At 47.1% G+C, this 19335-nt stretch overlaps 2 protein-coding genes across 2 annotated transcripts in view; both read right to left on the reverse strand.

Moving 5' to 3' along the window:
- Positions 1–1039, reverse strand: part of LOC107105458 (sulfotransferase 1C1-like) — a 6700-nt gene extending 5661 nt beyond the window's left edge. The window contains exons 1-3 of the mRNA XM_015405429.1: positions 865–1039; positions 608–736; positions 420–512 (exon numbers count right to left, since the gene is read on the reverse strand). Of these exons, the coding sequence (XP_015260915.1) occupies positions 420–512; positions 608–736; positions 865–1039 (397 nt within the window). The remainder of the gene's footprint in view (positions 1–419; positions 513–607; positions 737–864) is intronic.
- A 12705-nt stretch (positions 1040–13744) lies between these two features.
- Positions 13745–19030, reverse strand: LOC107105459 (zinc finger protein 664-like). The gene is made up of 3 exons (XM_015405430.1): positions 18976–19030; positions 18076–18129; positions 13745–16401 (listed from the first exon to the last, which is right to left on the reverse strand). Exons 1-3 carry the CDS (start codon positions 19028–19030, stop codon positions 15086–15088), a joined length of 1425 nt encoding a protein of 474 aa, XP_015260916.1. The 3' UTR covers positions 13745–15085.
- Positions 19031–19335: the final 305 nt, after the last annotated feature.

Raw genomic sequence — 19335 nt, forward strand, 5'->3', positions numbered from 1 at the left:
ATTCCTGGCCACATAGATGACCTGTGGAAATACAGTCAGAGGAAAGAGAGCCCGAGCACCTGTGTGTGCTTGGCAGGAACAACCTGTCCCTTCACCTTTCCCTTCCCCAGTCTTCAAGATTTACCTTCTTCTATGTCCTCACTAAGAACAAATGCGTCAGTCAGCCTGTTTGGAAGTCCTGGTCCAGGATTATGATTACTCTGTTAGTCTGCAGACCGACTATTTCACATTTACCAGAGCAGAATTTCAAGGTCGAAACCTGAGCCAAATGAAGCCCTGCACTCTACATATGCTCAGAGACACTCTCAGATTTTATTATTCTACCCTTGAGCCCAGGAAATCAGAAGAGCTCCCAGAGACTAATCACATTCAATCCTGCCCCACCCCCAGCCCCCTCACCCCAGTGGTCCTGACCTTGCATTTCTGTTCCCAGAAGGAAGGTGGCAAGAGCTGAACGGGGAGGTGAGTCTTGAGTGTGCGTGGAGAAGGCAACACCTCTGCGTCTTCCAGGCCTGAAACACCAGAAAGCAAGGCACAGCCTCATGCTGAGAACTCCTTCCCCACAACTGGACAACGCCCGTTCCCTGAAAGAGCACCTCCTACTCACCTGAATTCATGGGTTTGGGAAGAAACAGATCCAAGAAGGGCATACGCTTGTCTGTTGGGGCCCGAGCGCATTTCTGGGGGTCCCCTCCCTGCTGGAGCATGTCCACAATTTCCTGGATCCAGGTTGTCCCTGATGCAGGTGAGGGGAAGAGACATTACGATCCTGTAATTCCTCCCGGGGCCTTCAGTCTCCCCAGCTCCATAGCCCACCACCTTTTGCTTTCCCGGGACCTCTGGTGTCACAACTAGTTCTGCTACCTGCTTTGGGATAAGTGCAGATGAGAAGATCGTCTGGCCGGGCTGCAAAGGCCCACAAGAGACCCCAATTCTCTGCTGTATTGCTGGCCAAAGGGACGCCCTCAACCTCCACTGGTTTTAAACGCTTGAAGTCGCTGAAGTTGGGAACTTCCTCCTCAGATCTGAGATCCATCATCTAGAGGGCCTACAAAAGAAACAATATGAATGACAAGAATATTCTGCCCTCTGCTCTCCTAAATAAACAGTGCCGCTCTTTCACTGTTACGTGCCACCTAGGCTTGCCACCCTCCAGGTGGGGCCTGGAGATCTCCTGGAATAACAACTGCCCTGACCTGGATAGCCCAGGCTAGCCTGATCTCGTCCAATCTCAGAAGCTAAACAGGGTTTGCCTTGGCTAGTATTTGGAAGGGCAACCTCCGAGAAATACCAGGGTCATGACGCAGAAGCAGAACCACCTCTGAAAACTCTCTTGCCTTAAAAACAAGTCTAGCTTGCCACCTAGTAGTGCATAACTCTAAAAGAGCTAGAACAGGCTGCCAGACAATATTAGGATCTCCTGGCTATACTACACAAAATGCCATACTATAATATTAATAATAACAACAACCAGGGGTCATTTTGTAGAAATAGAGGTGCAGGAGCTCATTAGCATAACTTAGAATAATTTATTTGCATATGCCACACCCCCTGACATCACCGGAAGTGTGTCAGAAGGCAACACCCACCACTCAGGCTCCAGGCTCCACTGCATTGTTTTGGATTGCTAGCTACTGGGGGGGGGAACGTGCACATCTGTCCTCGCAGAGGAGGGAGAGCTTGTACCTGAAGGCAGGCGGGGGGGGGGGCTCTGCAACTTACCTGGCTGCTTCTTGCTCCTCGTGGCCCAACTGAGGGCTGCTGGGAGCAGGGGGTGGGGCTTGTTGCATGTGCCCGCCCCCTGGGCTCCTTACTGCCGGAGCTCCGCTCCTGTGCGCTTCCGCAGGAAATGACCCCTGATATCAACTGATCTCCAGATGGCAGAGATCAGTTCCCCTGGGTAAAAGGGCTGCTTTGGAGGGTGGACTTTATGGCATCATACCCTATTGAGCTCCCTGTCCTCCTCAGACTCCATTCCCAAAATCTCCTGGAATTTCCCCACCCAGAGTTGGCAGTCCTAGAGGGCACAGCTGTGAAAAGGCACATCCACTTACCAATTTTACTCCTCTCTCAGGCAAGTCCTGAAAGCTTTTCTGGTTTGCGTGGGTCCTATGAAACAGGTTGGGTGTATCTGACTGTGAGAGGGAGCGAGGGCAAGGGAGCAAGGCACTGACATGCAGATTATGTGTCTTGCACAATAGGGCTGGGCATTTTGTCAGGACCTTCCCTTCAGGTCACTTGATAGGTTTCTGAGAGAATGGCGTGCCAGAGAGCTGTGGCTTCTACCACAGGCCTCATAACCTTCTATATACGCTTGCAGAGAAGAACTCCGGTGACCTCGAGATAGTCTGCACTTTGTCCCCTCTTGTGCTATGTTAACAAAGGCAGATCCCTGCTTGGCTCTTGAAAAGTACGCAGACGGAGAGTGATTTCAGCAAAGCGTACTTTATTCAATCAGGAACAAGACAACTTTGGCCGGCTCGCAGGCCGGCTTATATCCCCCGAGAAACTGCCACCCAAAACACTCCCCCCCCTTCCCAATAGGTTATTTACAGTGGCCGAGAGTCCCATTGGCTTCTCGGCCAGGAACCTAGTCCCCTGATTTGAGCGGGCTAGGATCCGCATAGTCCATTGTCTCTAGGAGCGAAGCTCGACGTTTGTCTCTGGACTTGTCTGGACTTGTCAGGACTTGATACACTACAGCTCTAGAAAACAAACCTTTGGAAGCTGGAGCAGCCCAAGGAGACTGGGATCCATTCCCACCTGTGCCACAGACCTATTGTGTGGCCTTAGATCCAAACCATATCTGAAACTGGAGGGATTCCTTGACTGAGCTTCCTAGTGATTCCCCCCTCCCCTTTAAAAAGCAGGAATACGGCCCCCCAATTCAGACTGAGATCATTGGAACGGGGCATCCTGTAGTAGCATTTTCCTGAAATGAAATGGTCTCACTAGGGCAAGCGTAAGTCCTGATAGAGTCTTGCTGTGGATATCTCAAATGTGTCTTCGGTGCATATGCCTGAGATGTTTCACATTGCGTAGATGGCACTCGGAAGGGACTTGGGCTCATGTGCCTGCGCCCTAAAGGACATAACTCGGTGTACTGCCATTTCACACCCTGCCCCTCTGAGGTATTTGTTGAACTACTGAAACCATACTGCAGGGTAACTGTGTTTGTTGAACAGCTAGATCTGAGTCCAGTAACATCTTAAAAACCAACAAGATTTGGGGGGTATGAGCTTTCATGAGTCAAAACTCCCTTCGTCAGATGTTTGTTGAGTAGGCTTTGGCAGAGCAAAGTAATACAGTTTATTGGAGGCAATGAAAATCCTTCAGGAAACTGTAAGGTAAAGGTTTCCCTTGCTCAAAAGCCAGTTGAATCCGACTCTAAGGTTGCGGTGCTCATCTCTGTTTCAAAGCCGAAGAGCCAGCGCTGTCCGAAGACGTTTCCGTGGTCATGTGGCCGGCATGACTAAACACCAAGGCGCACGGAACGCTGTTACCTTCCCACCGAAGTGGTACCTATTTATCTACTTGCAATTTCTTGCTTTCGAACTGCTAGGTTGGCAGGAGCTGGAACTAGAGACGGGAGCTCACTCCGTCATGCGGCACCCGGGTCTCGAACTGCTGAACTACCGACCTTCCATAGCCTGCAGTTCAGAGTCTTAACCACCTGAGCCACCGTAGCTCCCAGGAAACTGTAGTAGTATGTATATGAGAAGGGGGAGAACCTTGGCAAATGAATATTGGAATGAGAATTGAGGTGTTAGAAACTTGACCCTGATTTCACTGGTGATGGTCCTCGGATTCCCACCAACCATGATCATGGTCAAACCAAGAGCCCCAGGCAACTACGGAGAGACTCCAGAGGTGGGGAGTTGGCTGGTCTTGCCTGTATTTCGCTCACACCGCTCTCCTTTTAAGAAGTAAAACAGTTACGGGGGTAGAAAGGTGCATTTAGCTTTTCCCTGCCTCCCAGCAGTTCTACTGAGCCCTAGGCTTGCCAACCTCCAGGTGGGGCCTGGGGATCTCCAGGAATCACAACTGATCTCCAGACTACAGAGATCAGTTCCCCTGGGGGAGGGTGGCTACTCTGGAGGGCGGACTCTATGACATTGTGCCCCGCTTAGGTCCCTCCCCCCCCCAAAACCCTGCTTTGTCCAGGCTCCACCAGCAAATTGCTAATGAGTTCCAACTCGGGAGCCAGCTGGAACTCCATTCCTGTGCGTTCCTGCCCAAAAATAGCCCTGTTCATACCTATGTTTGAGTCCAGTGGCACCTTTAAGACCAAAAAAGTTTTATTCCTGGTATAACCTTTCATTGCACACACACTTCTTCAGATACACACTTTTTCAGTCTCCAGGCATATGAAAGCTTATACCTTTCTTGGTCTCAAAGGTGCCACAGGACTCAAACTTTGTTCTGCTGCTTCAGACCAACATGACTGCCCACCCGAATCTATGTTAGTTACAGATGGATATTTTTGCTTTCAAAGCAACCATTTAAAAAGACAGCCTTGGACCCTGTGGATCCTCTTGTTCCTTTCTCTTGGCTTTGAATAACAGTACGGTCACCATGTTTTGAAAAGCAAAACAGAGGACTACGTCAAAGAAATGATCACTATGGCAAATCTCACTTTAAATACCCCTACTATTCAAGCTGTGATCATTGCTACTAACTAGTATTCCTAACCTTCCAACCCCAAAAAGAGGACATTTTCATCAGTTTTTTTTAAAAGCCCCAAAGAGTAAAAGGTAAAGGTTCCCTTGCTCGAAAGCCAATCAAATCCGACTCTAGGGTTGCGGTGCTCATCTCCGTTTCAAAGCCGAAGAGCCAGCGCTGTCCGAAGACGTTTCCGTGGTCATGTGGCCAGCATGACTAAACACCAAGGCGCACGGAACGCTGTTACCTTCCCACCGAAGTGGTACCTATTTATCTACTTGCAATTTCTTGCTTTCGAACTGCTAGGTTGGCAGGACCCAAAAGAGTACGGACACCAAAAAAAGAGGACATGTCTTCTAAAAAGAGGACATCCGGTAACCCCCAAATAACAGACTTCTCTATTCCTTGCTGGCCATATCGTTTGGATCTTTACAGAAATATATAAAAGGTAATTGAATCCTTACAATTTAAGTGTGTAATAACATGCCTGGGAATAATTGTACCTTGCTTCCAAATTAATCTGCAGCAAACCCAGAAATGCAATCCCAGCTTTATGTAAGAGCAGGTATGAGGTAGCTGGGCCTTCCTTTTAAACACCGTCCCCTGCCTTGGTGGATTATACCGATAACTAAACTTTGGTGCTTTGTTTGTAGTAATTTTGAAATCGGGGGTGTGGCTCAGTAGCAGAGCATCTGCTTGGCATCCGGATTCAGTCCCCAGAAATCTCTAGTTTAAAAGGAGCAGGTAGTAGGTGATGTGAAAGACACCTGCATCAGACCTTGCAGAGCTGCTACCAGTTTGAGTAAACTATACTGACCTCGATGGACCAAGGGCCTGATTCAGTATAAGGCAGCCTCATGTGTAAGATCATTAAATGCGCACAAGTCCCTAAAAACACTAAACTTCTAGCTGACAAAACTTTACTACAGTGTGTCAAATGTGTAAAGTCAAGTGGCGAACGTGAAAAGGAGCCAGAAACAGCCCTTATTTTTGCCTTTTGAGTGTGTCGTGTTAGTGCTTTGTTAGTTTCTGTTGTCATTCTTTACTGTTCAGTGCCCTCCATAGAGATTCCATGATGGAGAGAGATCCGTGGTTTCTAGCATCAATGCGTTTGCATGAACATAAAGCACTGTGCAATTCACGGCCTCACGTTTCATACACAGTCTGCTGTTATTGAACTGTTAGTCACAAGGAGACAGATAATATTTTCCTAGCATGACTTTATCCAAAAGAATAATAGCTTTCCTGGCATTTACATCCATGCAGGGTTGGGCCATGGCAAGATAAGAGAATGCAGCATATTGCCATGGAGTGAAAACCCTTCAGCAAAGCTCTCTAGTGGAAGGTGTGGGACTCACAAACTGTTCCTTGATGTCCTGTGCAAGGGGAGGTGTTAGAAGCGTAGGATTGGCTTATTCTGGGTAGGGAAATTCCTGGAGATTTGGAGGTGGAGCTTGGAGCCCTCCCAGGTCCCACCCCCTGATCTCCAGGAATTTCCCAACACAGACTTGACAACCCTAGGCATGGGTGCAGGTCAGAGGAGGTCAGGGTGGCAGTTTAGGGATGCCAACACCCAGGTAGGATCTGGGGACCCCTTGGAATTACAGCTCATCTCCAGACTGCAGAGCTCAGTTCCACTGGAGGAAATGGAGGCTTTGGAGGGTGGACTCTATGGCATTGTACCCCACTGAGGTCCCTGTCCTCCCCAGGCTCCATTCCCAAATCTCCAGGAGTTTCCCAACCTGGATCTGGCAACCCTAAGGGTGGTGGCAGAAGTCACCACCCAACTCCACTGTCTGAAGACACTGCTTTGCCTTACCACAATAGAGAGCCGGCCCTGCCTGAAAGTCCAGGAGTAAGGATTCTTATCTTTCCGTGAGCTAAAATGTAAAAGGATAAGAGGTAGGGATCTCTCGCTTGTAGTACCACACAGCTGTAGAACTTGTATCCAACAGAAGTCTTGCCGGAACTTAAAGTTCCAGATATTCCAGAGGAAAAGTATAGTGTTTTGTTTTGTTAAACCCAGTCTTTATCCCACTCTGTGGGATAAGGGTTTGGTTTGTGATGCACTATATTGTGTCCTGGTTTGATAGTTTTGTGTGGTCTGCTTCACAGTAAGCTTTTGATCATTTTGTCAAAGGTTTGGCTGTATTTTTGTGGCTCTTTTGAAAGCTACCCTGCTCTCCTTTCCAAAGAAGTGCACAGAATAAAATTGATAAACAGGCCCAATAACTTTTCCTGACCTTGGCAAACATTTAAAATATATGAATGTTACCTCCTTGTGGGTTCTTTTGAGCCTTGGGCTCCTCCTAGTGGTTGAGCTTTTGCAATAATGAGAATAATGCCGCTGACAAGCTAAAAAAGCCGGGTTCCCCAACCTTTTTGAGCCCCGGGGGTACCCTTGGAATTCTGAAGCAGGGTGGCGGACTCAGCCACAAAATGGCTGTCACAGGAGGCAGAGCTGACCACGAAATGTCAGGGAGTGTGGTTAAGTGCGTGGACTCAAAGCTGGGAGAACTGGGTTTGATTCCCCACTCCTCCACTTGCACCTGCTGGATGACCTTGGGCAAGCCATAGTTCTGGCACAGCTGTCCTTGAGAAAGAGCAGTTTCTGTCAGGGCTCTCTCAGCCCCACCTACCTCACAGGGTGTCTGTTGTGGGGAGGGGAAGGGGAAGGAGGTTGTAAGCCGCTCTGAGACTCCTTTGGGTAGTGAAGGGCGGGGTACAAATCCAATCTCTTCTTCTTCACTCTAATAATGACTCTTCAGCATTTCAGGCAACAGCTTTGTTTGACAGGGTGCCTTTTAAAATGAACATATTGTTTAAAACTATTTCCTTGAATAGTAAAGGTTCCCTTTTTTGAAAGCCATGGTTTGAAGCCAGTTTTACCATAGAGTTTTGCCCTCAAACCAGAGCATTGCCATGCAAGGTCACTGATGTGATGACATCACTTCAAGTGACATCATCACATCAGGGACATCCCGGAATGCCCCCCCCCAAATCCCCCCGCCAGTGCGACAAGGGGACCTGGCCACCCTAGTGTGTGTGTTTTGTGCGTGTGCTTGCCTGGAAGTCATGGCTGATGTCTGGCAACCCCTACTGGTGGCTTAGATGTTTGTCAGAGAGGTGGCTTGATTAGCCTGCCTCTGAGTCCTGCCTCTGGTATTCCTTGGAGGTCACCCTTCCAAGTACTTGCCAGAGTCGGCCCCGCTTCGCTTCTGAGATCTGATGAGATCGGTAGGGTTGCCAAATATGTTTTGGCCGGGAGCGGGGGGCTCCCGGCCGACGTCTTTGTTTTCCCCTCAAATGGCGTGGCCCCGCCCCCAGCGTGCGATGTCACTTCTGGGTGACGCGCACGACTAGGTGATCTTGGATCACTCATTCCCTTTCAACCTAATCTGCTACACAGGGTTATTGTGAGCATAAAATGCAGGAGGGGGAGAACCATGTATATCGCACTAAGCTCCTTGAAGGGAGGGTGGGATAAAAAAGGTGGTAGAAAGGGCTGTCCAGTCCAGTGTTCCCTCTAAGCTGAGTTAGTGTGAGTTAGCTCACAGTTTTTTTAACCTCCGGCTCACACATTTTTGTCTTAGCTCAGGGAGGACGGCTCCAGCAGAAACTAATTTTTTTCTTTTTTTCCAAAAACAATATATTAGGATATATTATTAGCTCAAATACACAACATATTATTTTTTATTATACATCCTTTCTCCTCTCCTCCCCCCTCTGGCTTCCCACAGTGCTCCCACCTCCAGCCCATTTCTTAGTTCTTTTCCATTTTCCACTTATCTTTTAATCATAGTCTACCAGTAACATTTCCTTCTACTACTATTTTCTCTTAATTAACTTTCATCTTAATAACATTAATTTTTTCAATAATTGTCAAAGCAAATTAAATTGTCCTTTACATCCCAATATTTTTCTAAATACTCTTTAAAGTTTTTCCAGTCTGCATAGAATTCTTCTGCTTCAGAGCAAACTAATTTTATGCAGTAGCCAAATCGCTCGCTCACAACTTTAATGCCAGTAGCTCACGAAGTAGAATTTTTGCTCACGAGGCTCCATAGCTTAGAGGGAGCATTGGTCCAGTCACAACTTACTTGTAGCTTTAACACTACACCAATGGTACGTAAAGGTATGGGAGTTTTACACTATGGAAAAGATAATGACATCTGAATCCCCAAGCAATAGCTTTGCAAGGCATTTTTTGTCCTATGCAAAATGGGTGAGCTTTATTGAAGCGACAATTGATAAATCTATTATCCCAGTTTCCTCTATACCACAACGCTATAAAGAAATAATTGCAATTTTTTAAGGTTACCTGATAGTCCTAATTTTCAACATTATCGTTTAGCTTGTTTGTAGTAAATGTTAAATTAGTCGGATAACTATTGTTGTTATATTTAACTTGATTTTTTAGTTTATGTATCATTGTAGGCATTTATCGCAAATAGTAAACTAATTAATGTAATTGTATTTCAAATTTGTATCAAGTGAAATATACATTTTATTATAATGTTGAAAAATTATTTAAAAAATATAAATTTAAAAAACAACAACAACTGACTTGTAGCAATCCCGTAGGGTTTTCACGGCAAGAGGTATTCAGAGGTGGTTTGCCATTGCCTGCCTCTGTGTAGGGACCCTGGACTTCTTAGGTGGTTTCATATCCAAGTACTAACCAGGGCTGACCTTGCTTAGCTTCTGAGGTCTAACCAAATTGGGTTAGCCAGGACTATTCTGGTCAGGGCTGGACTAAATTATAGTAGATAAATGATATCAGTACCAAATATTAGTAATTAAACAATATTTCCTCGTAAAAGAATGAGATATTACATTTCAAAAGTAATAAATGGCTCCCATTTATTTTATGTAATCAATAATTGCTAATTATGAAGAAGAAGAGAAGAGATTGGATTTATACCCCACCCTTCACTCAGAGTGGCTTACAAACTCCTTTCCCTTCCCCTCCCCACAACAGACACCCTGTGAGGTAGGTGGGGCTGAGAGAACTCTTGACACAAACTGCTCTTTCAGGAACAGCTGTGCCAGAGCTTGTGACTGACCCAAGGTCATATCAGCAGGTGCAAGTGGAGGAGTGGGGAATCAAACCCGGTTCTCCCAGATTAGAGTCCGCACACTTAACCACTACACTGAACTGGTGGTGGAATATATGATGGATATATTAATGATTTATATCACTTGCTATAAGGTTAACGATTACAGCTTAATAACTATCATTATTCAGAATACGATAAACCCCTTGAAATAAATGAGGGTTTTCTTCTAAGTAAATATGAATACAGGAAATGAGTTTGAAATGTGAATACTGTAAATAGAGGCATATCAAATGGAGGAAAGTGATTTCGACATTAATTTTTTCTTGCTCAATATAAGTCATAACATTTCCCCTCAATGTTTCATTCATGATTTAGGGAGGAAGGATCCAGCTTGCCAACTGAAGCAGGGCCCATTGTTACCAGCTGATCAACTGCATCCCTACCATTGGTGCTTCTGATCTGCAAGCCCTGGCAAATTAGGCTAACTCCACCCCACCTCCATGACCGATATCTCTCTCTATGAAACATTGTAATTGTTGATCCCGAGACGTATTTCCAGAACCCCAGCCAAATGAGGCCTTGCTGCAACTTGATGGCGCTCATCCTATCAACGTTACCCAACTGCATTTCTATCATTTGTTGATATCAGTTCAGATGTCTCCACAGCATGTCCTCTGTTCCAGAGAGTTCAGTTATTGTCAGACAGACTTGGGATCAATTGCCTGAATGAAATTCTGTAACCCAGGTCCAGAAGAGCTGCTGTAGTAGTCAAGTAGCTCTTCGGAGAGGCGACGTATAAATTTTCTAGCAACACCAAAGAGGGAGTCTTGTGCCACCTTAAAGACTCACCTGATCTCTTGTGGAGGAGACTATGCAAGGTCTAGTTCTGATGCACTCTTTATGTTTTCTGCCCTCTTTTGTCTCCCCCTTCCATATTGATCCACGGGATGGATTACCTCCTTTTTCCTGTCAGGGTTCCCACATCTTTATCAAGTTGTAAATTCAAGTTATTTGGAGTGCCTGAATGACAGTTTTAATTACAGGGCTCCGAGTTCCTTGGAGAAACAATCAGACCAGAATGTAATGAACAAAGAATATAAATGTATGTCGAGACACACACAATGCTAAGACAAAAGAAGAATCGTGTTGTATTAAAATTCAAAGTACATAAGACATTTTGAAGCATTCATTTGTTCATTTTTGCATCTGGCGTCTAATTTGACCATCAGTGGTGCCAAGGGAGAGACAAGAGAAACACAGCCAAGTGGTCCGTGTGGAGGACTGCAGCAATCCCCCCCCCCAGTTCATGAACTGCTACCGAATGAAAGTCAGCATCCTCACCCCATCTCAGCTGTCATGTTTGTTTTAAAAACTTATTTCTAGAACTTTAAGCTGCAGAAGAATTAAAGTATGTGGGTTCACCTCTGGAGATCTCTTAGAAATACCTCCTGGTTCAAAATACAGCAGCACAAGCGCATAAGGTGGTCCCTGCAGCGACACACCAGTGGTCCATCTGGATCAACATTGTTTCAGACAGTGGCCAACCAGTTGCCCTGGAGCACTGAAGCCAAGGTGTTCCCCCACTGTCGCTTCCCAGTGCTGGCATTCAGAGGCTTACTGCTTAAGAATGTGGAGGTTCCAGTCAACTTGGCTAGTAGCTACCGAAAGATGGACCTTACTTCATGGATGTGTCTCAGCCCCCTTTAAGGCTATCTATTCTAATGGCCATCACTGTATCCACTGGCACTGTATTCCAGTTTAATGACACGTTGAGTAAAGCAGCTTTTCCTTTTGCCTGACCTGAATCTATTGCTAACAACATTCACCAGAGCGGTGTAGTGGTTAGTGGTGGACTATGATTTGGGAGACCCAGGTTCAAATCCCTATTCTGCCATGGAAGATTGCTGCGTGACCTTGGACTGGTCACACACTCTCAGCCTAACCTACCTCAGAGGGTTGTGAGGGGAAAATGGGACAATTATGTAAGCAACTTTGGTCCCCAGAAGGGGGGAAAGTAGGGTATAAATGAATTAAACAAACTTCACTGGATGACCTCAAGTTCTAGTATCTTGGGAGGAGAAAAAGTTCTACCCACTTTCTCCAGCAAGGCAGTTGACGGGGAATACAGCCATATTGTTTTCTGAGAACCACATTGGTTATCAGTTTGCCTCCAACCACAATTCAAAGAGCTGGTTTTGACCTTACTTCGTCCAGGACCATGGTGCCTGAAGAACTGTACAAGCCTGCCCATCCATAAAGACCTTCAGGAAAGGTCTCTTTGCAAATGCTCCCGCCATTTGAAGGGAGGTGACAAATGGGACTGTCGCATGTACAAAATCCGGCCATGGAGACAAGTCATGTGATTTGCTGTCACAGCATGTGTGCATTTCTCGAGATGGTATGAAGGGAGCCCCAAAGAAATCTTTGACTGAGGGGATAAACATCTTTGACAAGAAATAAGGCACTCTTAGGGCAGTGCTCAGTTCTGGAACATTCTTTCCCCCCCAAGACTCACCTGGTGCCTTTTTTGATGGTGTTCAAGCATCGGGTGAAACTCAGCTGTTTTGTTCAGCTTTTCCCAAACGGACTGAATTACCTGCTGCCTGCCTTCTGTATTGTAGCTGGCGATTGTCAATTGTACTCCTATAACAAGGGTGGCTGTCTTTTAAAAGTCTGACCAGTTTTTAGTCCTTGTTATTGCTGGTAGGACGTAATAGTGTAGGAATAATTTTATTTCTTTGTGAAGTCACTTTAAACTGTGGGAAAGGAAAGCCAGGAAAAGCTTTTAAGTAAACAATTATTGAAACGGGATGGAATTCTAAAAGCCATAGGGTTGGATACTGACTCCCCTTCCACCAAGTCTTCGCCTAACAGAGGAAAAACCTCCAAAGAAACAGTTTTTTTCATCATAGGAGGCCTTTCTTCACCAGAATAATTCATGGAGGAACTATTCACCAGAATAATTCATGGAGGAACCCTTGAAGGCTTAGCAGAATAGTGTCATAGGAATCAACTCAGTAGAAGGGAGTCACAGGATCCAACCCATAGTGACTGAGCAGGATTCCAGGGGATGGGGCTTCAGTAGTTTGCCTATTGAGAGCCCATCTGTTGTAATGCTTAGGGTGTTTCATGAAGGCCTTGGAGACCCAGGTTCGAATCCACATTTGGCCATGAAGCTCAGTACGTGATCTCAAGCGAAGACAAAAGAGGCCGGGGGGAGAATAATGCGTGTGGCCCTGGACTTCGGAGACAAAGAATGGGATAAAGATGGACAGAGTGCCATTTGGCCCTTCCTTATGGATAAGAGCAGAACTCTTACAAAGCAGCAAATGTGGCTGATTTTCCTGGACTTACACAGAGTCTCACATACAGATTAACCTATAACTTGCAAAAAAAGTAGCAGTCGAAATCTCAAATCTCCAAAGCAGCAGGGAATGATTTTGCTGTTTTCCTAGACCTCAGAGCAAAAGATCAGGGGCAGGCCCGAGTTTTATGTATTGCTTCCCTGGTCATGCTTAGGGTTGACCACATGCCTGGGGGGGAAAAATGTCCAGTCCCTTTAAAAGAAATAAGCATAGAAATAAGCAACTGAACCTTTTCATGACACGTGGGTCACCCGGTAAATACCACCCTATTAAACCCCTAAGTTATTTTTCTCCAGGCCTGTTGGCATCTCTAATCTGTTAACCATTCATAACCATATCCAGTCCTTTATTCTACCGTCCACCCAATTTCCTTTCATACATTTGGGATCTAGCTCAACAAGAGTCCAGCGCCTGCTCCTGTTCCATCTTCCACAAGGTAGCAAATCACAAACCAGGAACAGTTTATAGAAAGCTCTTTATTTGAAGCTGATTCAAAAAAATGAGTCAATCCTTGTGTTTTTTAAAGGAGGTCCCAATTGTCTCAAGTGTTACTCCAAAGAGGGAAAGAAAAAGAAAAAAGATAAATGTCCTTCAAGAATTTGCTTTCCCCTTTTCTCCCCCTAAAACCGAGGATCTCTGCAGAGCTGGAGGGGGAGGGGAAAGAGCCACAGATTGGGGGGGGGCCTCCGTGCCTCTGCACATCCCAAAACTTTGCGGTTATTTATAAAACTGAATCCAGTTCAGAATTGAAGCATCTTTCCCCCGTCTTAAATTCTGCAGCTGGCTGGTCCGAGTTTGCCCTCTTTCCTGCTCATATCCCAAGGCCGATCAATTATCTACTAGTTAAATTACTCTTCTTTCAGGAAATCCTGTCAAGGGTGACATTTTATTCCCATCCTACAGCAGCTCACCTTTCTAGTCGGGGAGGGGAACCTCAGATTCTTTCCTACAACCCTCCTTAGGGGCCAGCAGGGATATAAATAGCCCCCCCCCCAGAGTGAAAATGAAGGAAAACCTACGTGGATCTACCCTCCTTCCCCTTTGTTTTTCAAGACAGGAACGGTGGGAGGGATAAAGTGAAAACAAAGTGCTCGGGGAAGTTGAAACTACCACTGGCAAAAAAAAAAAAGTGTGTGAGAGAAAAGGATGATACTCCTGCATCATGCTGATTTACAAATTAGGTTTATTGACTGGATTTCTTGTGTCGGAGGGAAGGAAGAGGGGAATCTGCTACCAAGGAAACACCTAACCAGATTTAATTTGGAACCGTGCTCTAGGGGGGGGATTGGGGGAAAGGGCCACATCTCCCACCTTGCAGCACGGGACAGGAGAAGCGGCTCTTGTCCCAATTCTCCTTTCTATATGAGGACTTAAAAACGCAAATGCCCTGTGCCGCGTGGAACCCGGCAATCCTGAGGCCAACAGAGTGGGAGGCTCAAATGCTGGGAAGTCACCCTCTGAGGACCTCCTGAGACACAGACCCAGCGACTCAAGACGCTCTGTGATACAGTACAAAACAGGAGAATGGAGACCAGCTTAAGGGAGGCAGGAAGTACAGCTTTCCCACCCACTCAGCCATTCGTCACATGTTTCAGGGAACAGTGCTCTAGCTACTGAGGAGAGGGGTAGGGGAAGAGACCCTCTCCACAGATTGTGAAGGGCCTCCCTCTTCCTGGAAAGGCTACACAGGGGAAGTCAGCAGGGCTAACCTGTCAAGATGGAGGACAATGAAGCAGCACACAGATCAAGGGGCGTGCAGGTCCCCGTCCCAGGATCCTTTGCAGTGGGCACACAATCCAAGCATTTGTGTCTCCAGTGTCCTTCGCCACACTGCAATGGATTCCGGGACACGCCACTGGCGTTCCGTGGTGCAGCCACTTAGGATGGCAATAAAATCTCAGGCCAACTATGTAGGGCACAGGGGCACAGGAGGAGCTGTGTTGGATTTCATGACAACCCGCTTCCCGCCTACCCACCCAAAGTTCCCGTTTTCAAGTTTCAGATGGTTACATGGATGGGGCTCTGGAGGTGGTCGGGGAGGTCGGGAAGGTCTGGCATGTCTGGCCCCATGGAGGACCCTCTCAAGTGGATTCTCTGGTGGTAGATCATACTGTGTCTCCGCCTGAACCGCACCCCGCACTCCCCGCATTGATAGGGCCTCTCTCCGGTGTGGATTCTCAGGTGCCGAGTGAGGTGAGACTGACGGCCGAATCTTTTCCCACACTCGATACAAGGATACGGTCTCTCCCCGGTGTGGGTTATCCGGTGCCGAGTCAGGTGAGATTGTCGGGTAAACGTTTTCCCGCACTCAGCACAGGGATACACCTTGCTTCCCAAGTGGGTTTTCTGATGTCTCGTAAGCCCGTAGAGGTCGTGGAATATTTTCCCACATTCCATGCAATGATATGATTGCTTTTCGGTGTGGGTTCTCTGGTGGGCAGCGAGCTCCGAGGGCCATATGAACCCTTTCCCGCACTCTGTGCAGAAATAACGTTTTTCACCTGTGTGGATTCTCTGGTGCGTGGCAAGCTCCGATGGCCATCGGAAGGCTTTGCCACACTCTCCGCAAACGTGGCGTTTCTCAGCGACGTTGGCTGACAGGTATGTAGGAAGGAGTGGCGGCTGACCGTCGCTATTCATGCAATCTGCGATAAGAGAAAAGTTGTCTCCAGTGTGGGTTCTCTGGTGCGCGGCTAGCTCCGACGGCCACTGGAATCCTTTCCCACACTCTGCACAGAGGTAGTGTTTGTTTTTGTTATGGGTCTTCTGGTGCGTAGCGAGCTCTGACGGCCACCGGAACCCTTTCCCGCACTCTGGGCAGAGATGGGGCTTCTTGACCGTGTGGGTTTTTACAACCTCGACAGCTGGAGGTGTTTTCTCACCCATGAACAGATTCTGGTGGCCCGGGAGTTCTGACGGCCACTGGAACAATGTCTCGGGGTCCAAGGCGTAATGCGGCTGCTGGCCCGTGTGGATGAGTTGGTGGATAGCCAGTTCTGTTGGCCACCGGAACCTCTTGCCACACTCAGTGCAAAGGTGGCATTCTTCACCCATGTGGGTCTTCTGGTGCCGAGTGAGATGTGAAGATCGGCCGAACTGCTTCCCGCACTCGTCACAGTGGTAGGATTTGGGCCTAGTGTGGACTTTTTGGTGTAGGGCAAGCTCCGACTGGCACCGGAACCGTTTCCCGCATTCTATACAGGGGTGGCGTTTCTCTCTCACGCGGATCCTCTTAGGAACCAAGTGTTGCATCGCTCCGTTGAGCCGTTCTCCAAATACAAACTGGGGGTCTGCTCGGCTGGGGGTCCTGGCACCTGCTTTGGAGATGGAGCAGGAGAGAAATTCACGTGCTTCATACACATGAATCCACCAAAAAAAAGGCATTTACACATCCCTCGCAAACAGAACTGAACCTGATTTAGTTCTTGTTTGACAGAACAACTTCGGTTCCCAGTAATGGCCATGTTCTCTTTTGATTTGGAAAAAGTGCAGAAAAGGGCAACTCGAATGATAAAAGGGTTGGAACACTTTCCCTATGAGAAAAGGTTAAGGCGCTTAGGGCTCTTTAGCTTGGAAAAACGACGACTGATGGGTGACATGATTGAGGTTTACAAGATTATGCATGGGAAAGAGCAGGTAGAGAAAGAGGTACTTTTCGCCCTTTCTCACAATACAAGAACTCGTGGGCACTACATGAAATTGCTGAGCGGTCGGGTTAGAACGGATAAAAGGAAGTACTTCTTCACCCAAAGAGTGATTAACACTTGGAATTCACTGCCACAGGAAGTGGTGGCGGCTACAAGCATGGGCGGCTTCAAAAGGGAATTAGATAGGCATATGGAGCAGAGGTCCATCAGTGACTATTAGCCACAAGGTATAGATAGGGACTCTGGGGCAAGTGATGCTCTGTCTTCTTGGTGCTTGGGGGGGGGGGCAACAGTGGGAGGGCTTCTAATGTCCTGGCCCCACTGGTGGACCTCCTGACGGCATCTGGTATTTTTGGTCACTGTGTGACAGAGTGTTGGACTAGATGGGCCTTTGGCCTGATCCAACATTGGCATCTCTTATGTTCTTATGATTTCTGAGAGGTAGTCTCGTCTTAGATTATTTTAGACATAGATTTTCATCTGAGACTTAGATTTTTACACCGCTTTAAAGATTCATGGCTGGGCAACGATTTATCATTTCTGCAACTCTGCACCCAATAAACACAGAAAGTACTGGGTGTGGAACTCGGCACCTGAAAACCTGAGGGCCAGACTAAACAGGACAGGACCACTCATCCCTGTTTATTCATGGTATGCAGGATGGAAAGTTCCTATTTTTCATGCAAGGACAGCTTGGGACAACACAGGTGAGAGGAACTAGACAGCCCATCATGGGCTCCTTGTGCAAAACAACAGGCATTCCCTCCTTCCTGCATTCCAGCTTGGCCCCCTGGGTTTGAAGCGCTTTTCTCCCCAGCTTACCGTACTTCTGGTATCAGAGCTCGGCTGGGTGAAAAACGCTTACAAAATGAACATAAAGGTGAGGATGAGAAATGCAGAGTCAACTGCACAGTACAGAGAGGCAAGACAAATTAAGTACATTTGCTTAATTTCGACAATTTATGCCAGGTTGGGGGGGGGGGAACCATCTTAGCTCGGTGCAAGATTTGGATTCTCCGGGCACAGTTTTAATTACGTTTAATTTTCAGCGTGGATGACATGAAGCTGGGGCCAATGAATCACAACATAAAAGCCAACACAGAACAAGACGCCTGGAGAGTCCTGAAGCTTGGGTTTATCCAAACTCCCCCACACACACACACAAAATTGCAGCTGTGGTAGAAGAATAATCAAACTAAGTAACTGTAAATTTGCTACCCCTGAGCAAGAATCCGTCATCATTCACCTGAGATAAGCAGTTTCACCCTGCTTGAGGGGAAGGCTGGCCTTGGAGATGACCCCCCACCTGCCTTATACGACAGCCTTGCTTTTGGAACCTACCTGAACCTCCTTCGTCTGCTGAAGAATCCCACGTTGCCTCCGTGTCAGAAGAACCTGCATGGGAACAGGAGGAGCCAGGCCTGATTTAAACTCAAGGAACATTTCAGAGCATGCCAACTATGGTAAAATGCATGGATCCCTCCCCCCTCCTCCCTGAGCAATTCTCGCCTGGGTTGTTCCCACAACAGGACCCTTTAGTGTTGCCAAGACACTGATTTGCCACAATCTGATGGCAGCAGAATTAAAACTGTGGTTCAGCCCTGTAGCTAACAATGTTTTGCTTGGGGAGCCAGTGTTTTGCTTTTGGGGCCGGCCATTATGTCTGTGCGGAGCTGCCACACCACGCTTATGCTTCTAAGTAATAACTAATAAATGAATAATAAATACAAGTGCCTTAAAAATGGCCAGAGTGATACAGTTTTTAAAAATATATACTGAATACAGAAGTATAAGGAAGGGAGAATCAGTGGAAATAGACACACACCCCCATTCTTACAGAAACCAAAGTGCTTAGTGTCATATTAGCTTTCCAATTCTAACTGGAGATGCCCAGAACTGAAACAAGAACCAACCCGCCCAACAGACACCCTCCCCAACAGTAAAATAACAAGAACATGGATATACTAAAAGGAATGACAGGATTGCCCATTGGAAACAATGGGAGAGATTTGAAGGCCCATTGGAAATAATGGGAACCAGGAGTGTCAATTGATTTGCATGGGTTCCATTGAAATACATTACAGCACAAGAAGAGTTGCAAAGAAAATGTGGAATCTTTTGCTGTAATGTATTCCAAAGGAGCCCAAGCCCCCTACCCTCCAAGCCCAAATAACTATAGCAACTTCCACAAGAACAACAACTTTTGTGTCTTTAATACACCCACCCCCCAGCCGATCTCACCCTCTAATCTGGAGTCCTGCATGTGGGAGACGGGGAGGTGGTAGAAATGTGGCATAGGCACTGGGGGCTCAGCCCCACCAGAGGATTACTGGACGGAGTGGCGGGAGGTGCACAACAATACCGCGTGTACAACAACACCGGTGTCCAAGTAAGGAAGTCAAGGAGGAAGCCAGGCTGCTGGGGACGATGACATTGGAGGAGGAGGACGAAGGAGGGGAACACCTGAAGCCAGGAAGGAGGCGCTGGCCAGGTGAGGCTCAGGCAGGCAGGCTGTAGTCAGTGCTCTCCTATCAGTTTAATTAGCAGTTTCCACTCCTTTCATTTAAAGCAATTTCAGGTTCTCAACCTCTGGGATTAAGT

Source organism: Gekko japonicus, unplaced genomic scaffold (assembly GCF_001447785.1).
Source record: "Gekko japonicus isolate JY-2015 unplaced genomic scaffold, Gekko_japonicus_V1.1 scaffold1560, whole genome shotgun sequence".
Lineage (NCBI taxonomy): Eukaryota > Metazoa > Chordata > Lepidosauria > Squamata > Gekkonidae > Gekko > Gekko japonicus.

Coding starts and splice junctions, on each gene's coding strand:
- LOC107105459 (XM_015405430.1), bottom strand. CDS start 19,030: ATGCCACATTTCTACCACCTCCCCGTCTCCCACATGCAGGACTCCAGA. Junction 18,130..18,975: donor GCAGGACTCCAGATTAGAGG/GTGAGATCGGCT, acceptor GTTCCCATGCAG/GTTCTTCTGACACGGAGGCA. Junction 16,402..18,075: donor AGCAGACGAAGGAGGTTCAG/GTAGGTTCCAAA, acceptor TCTCCAAAGCAG/GTGCCAGGACCCCCAGCCGA.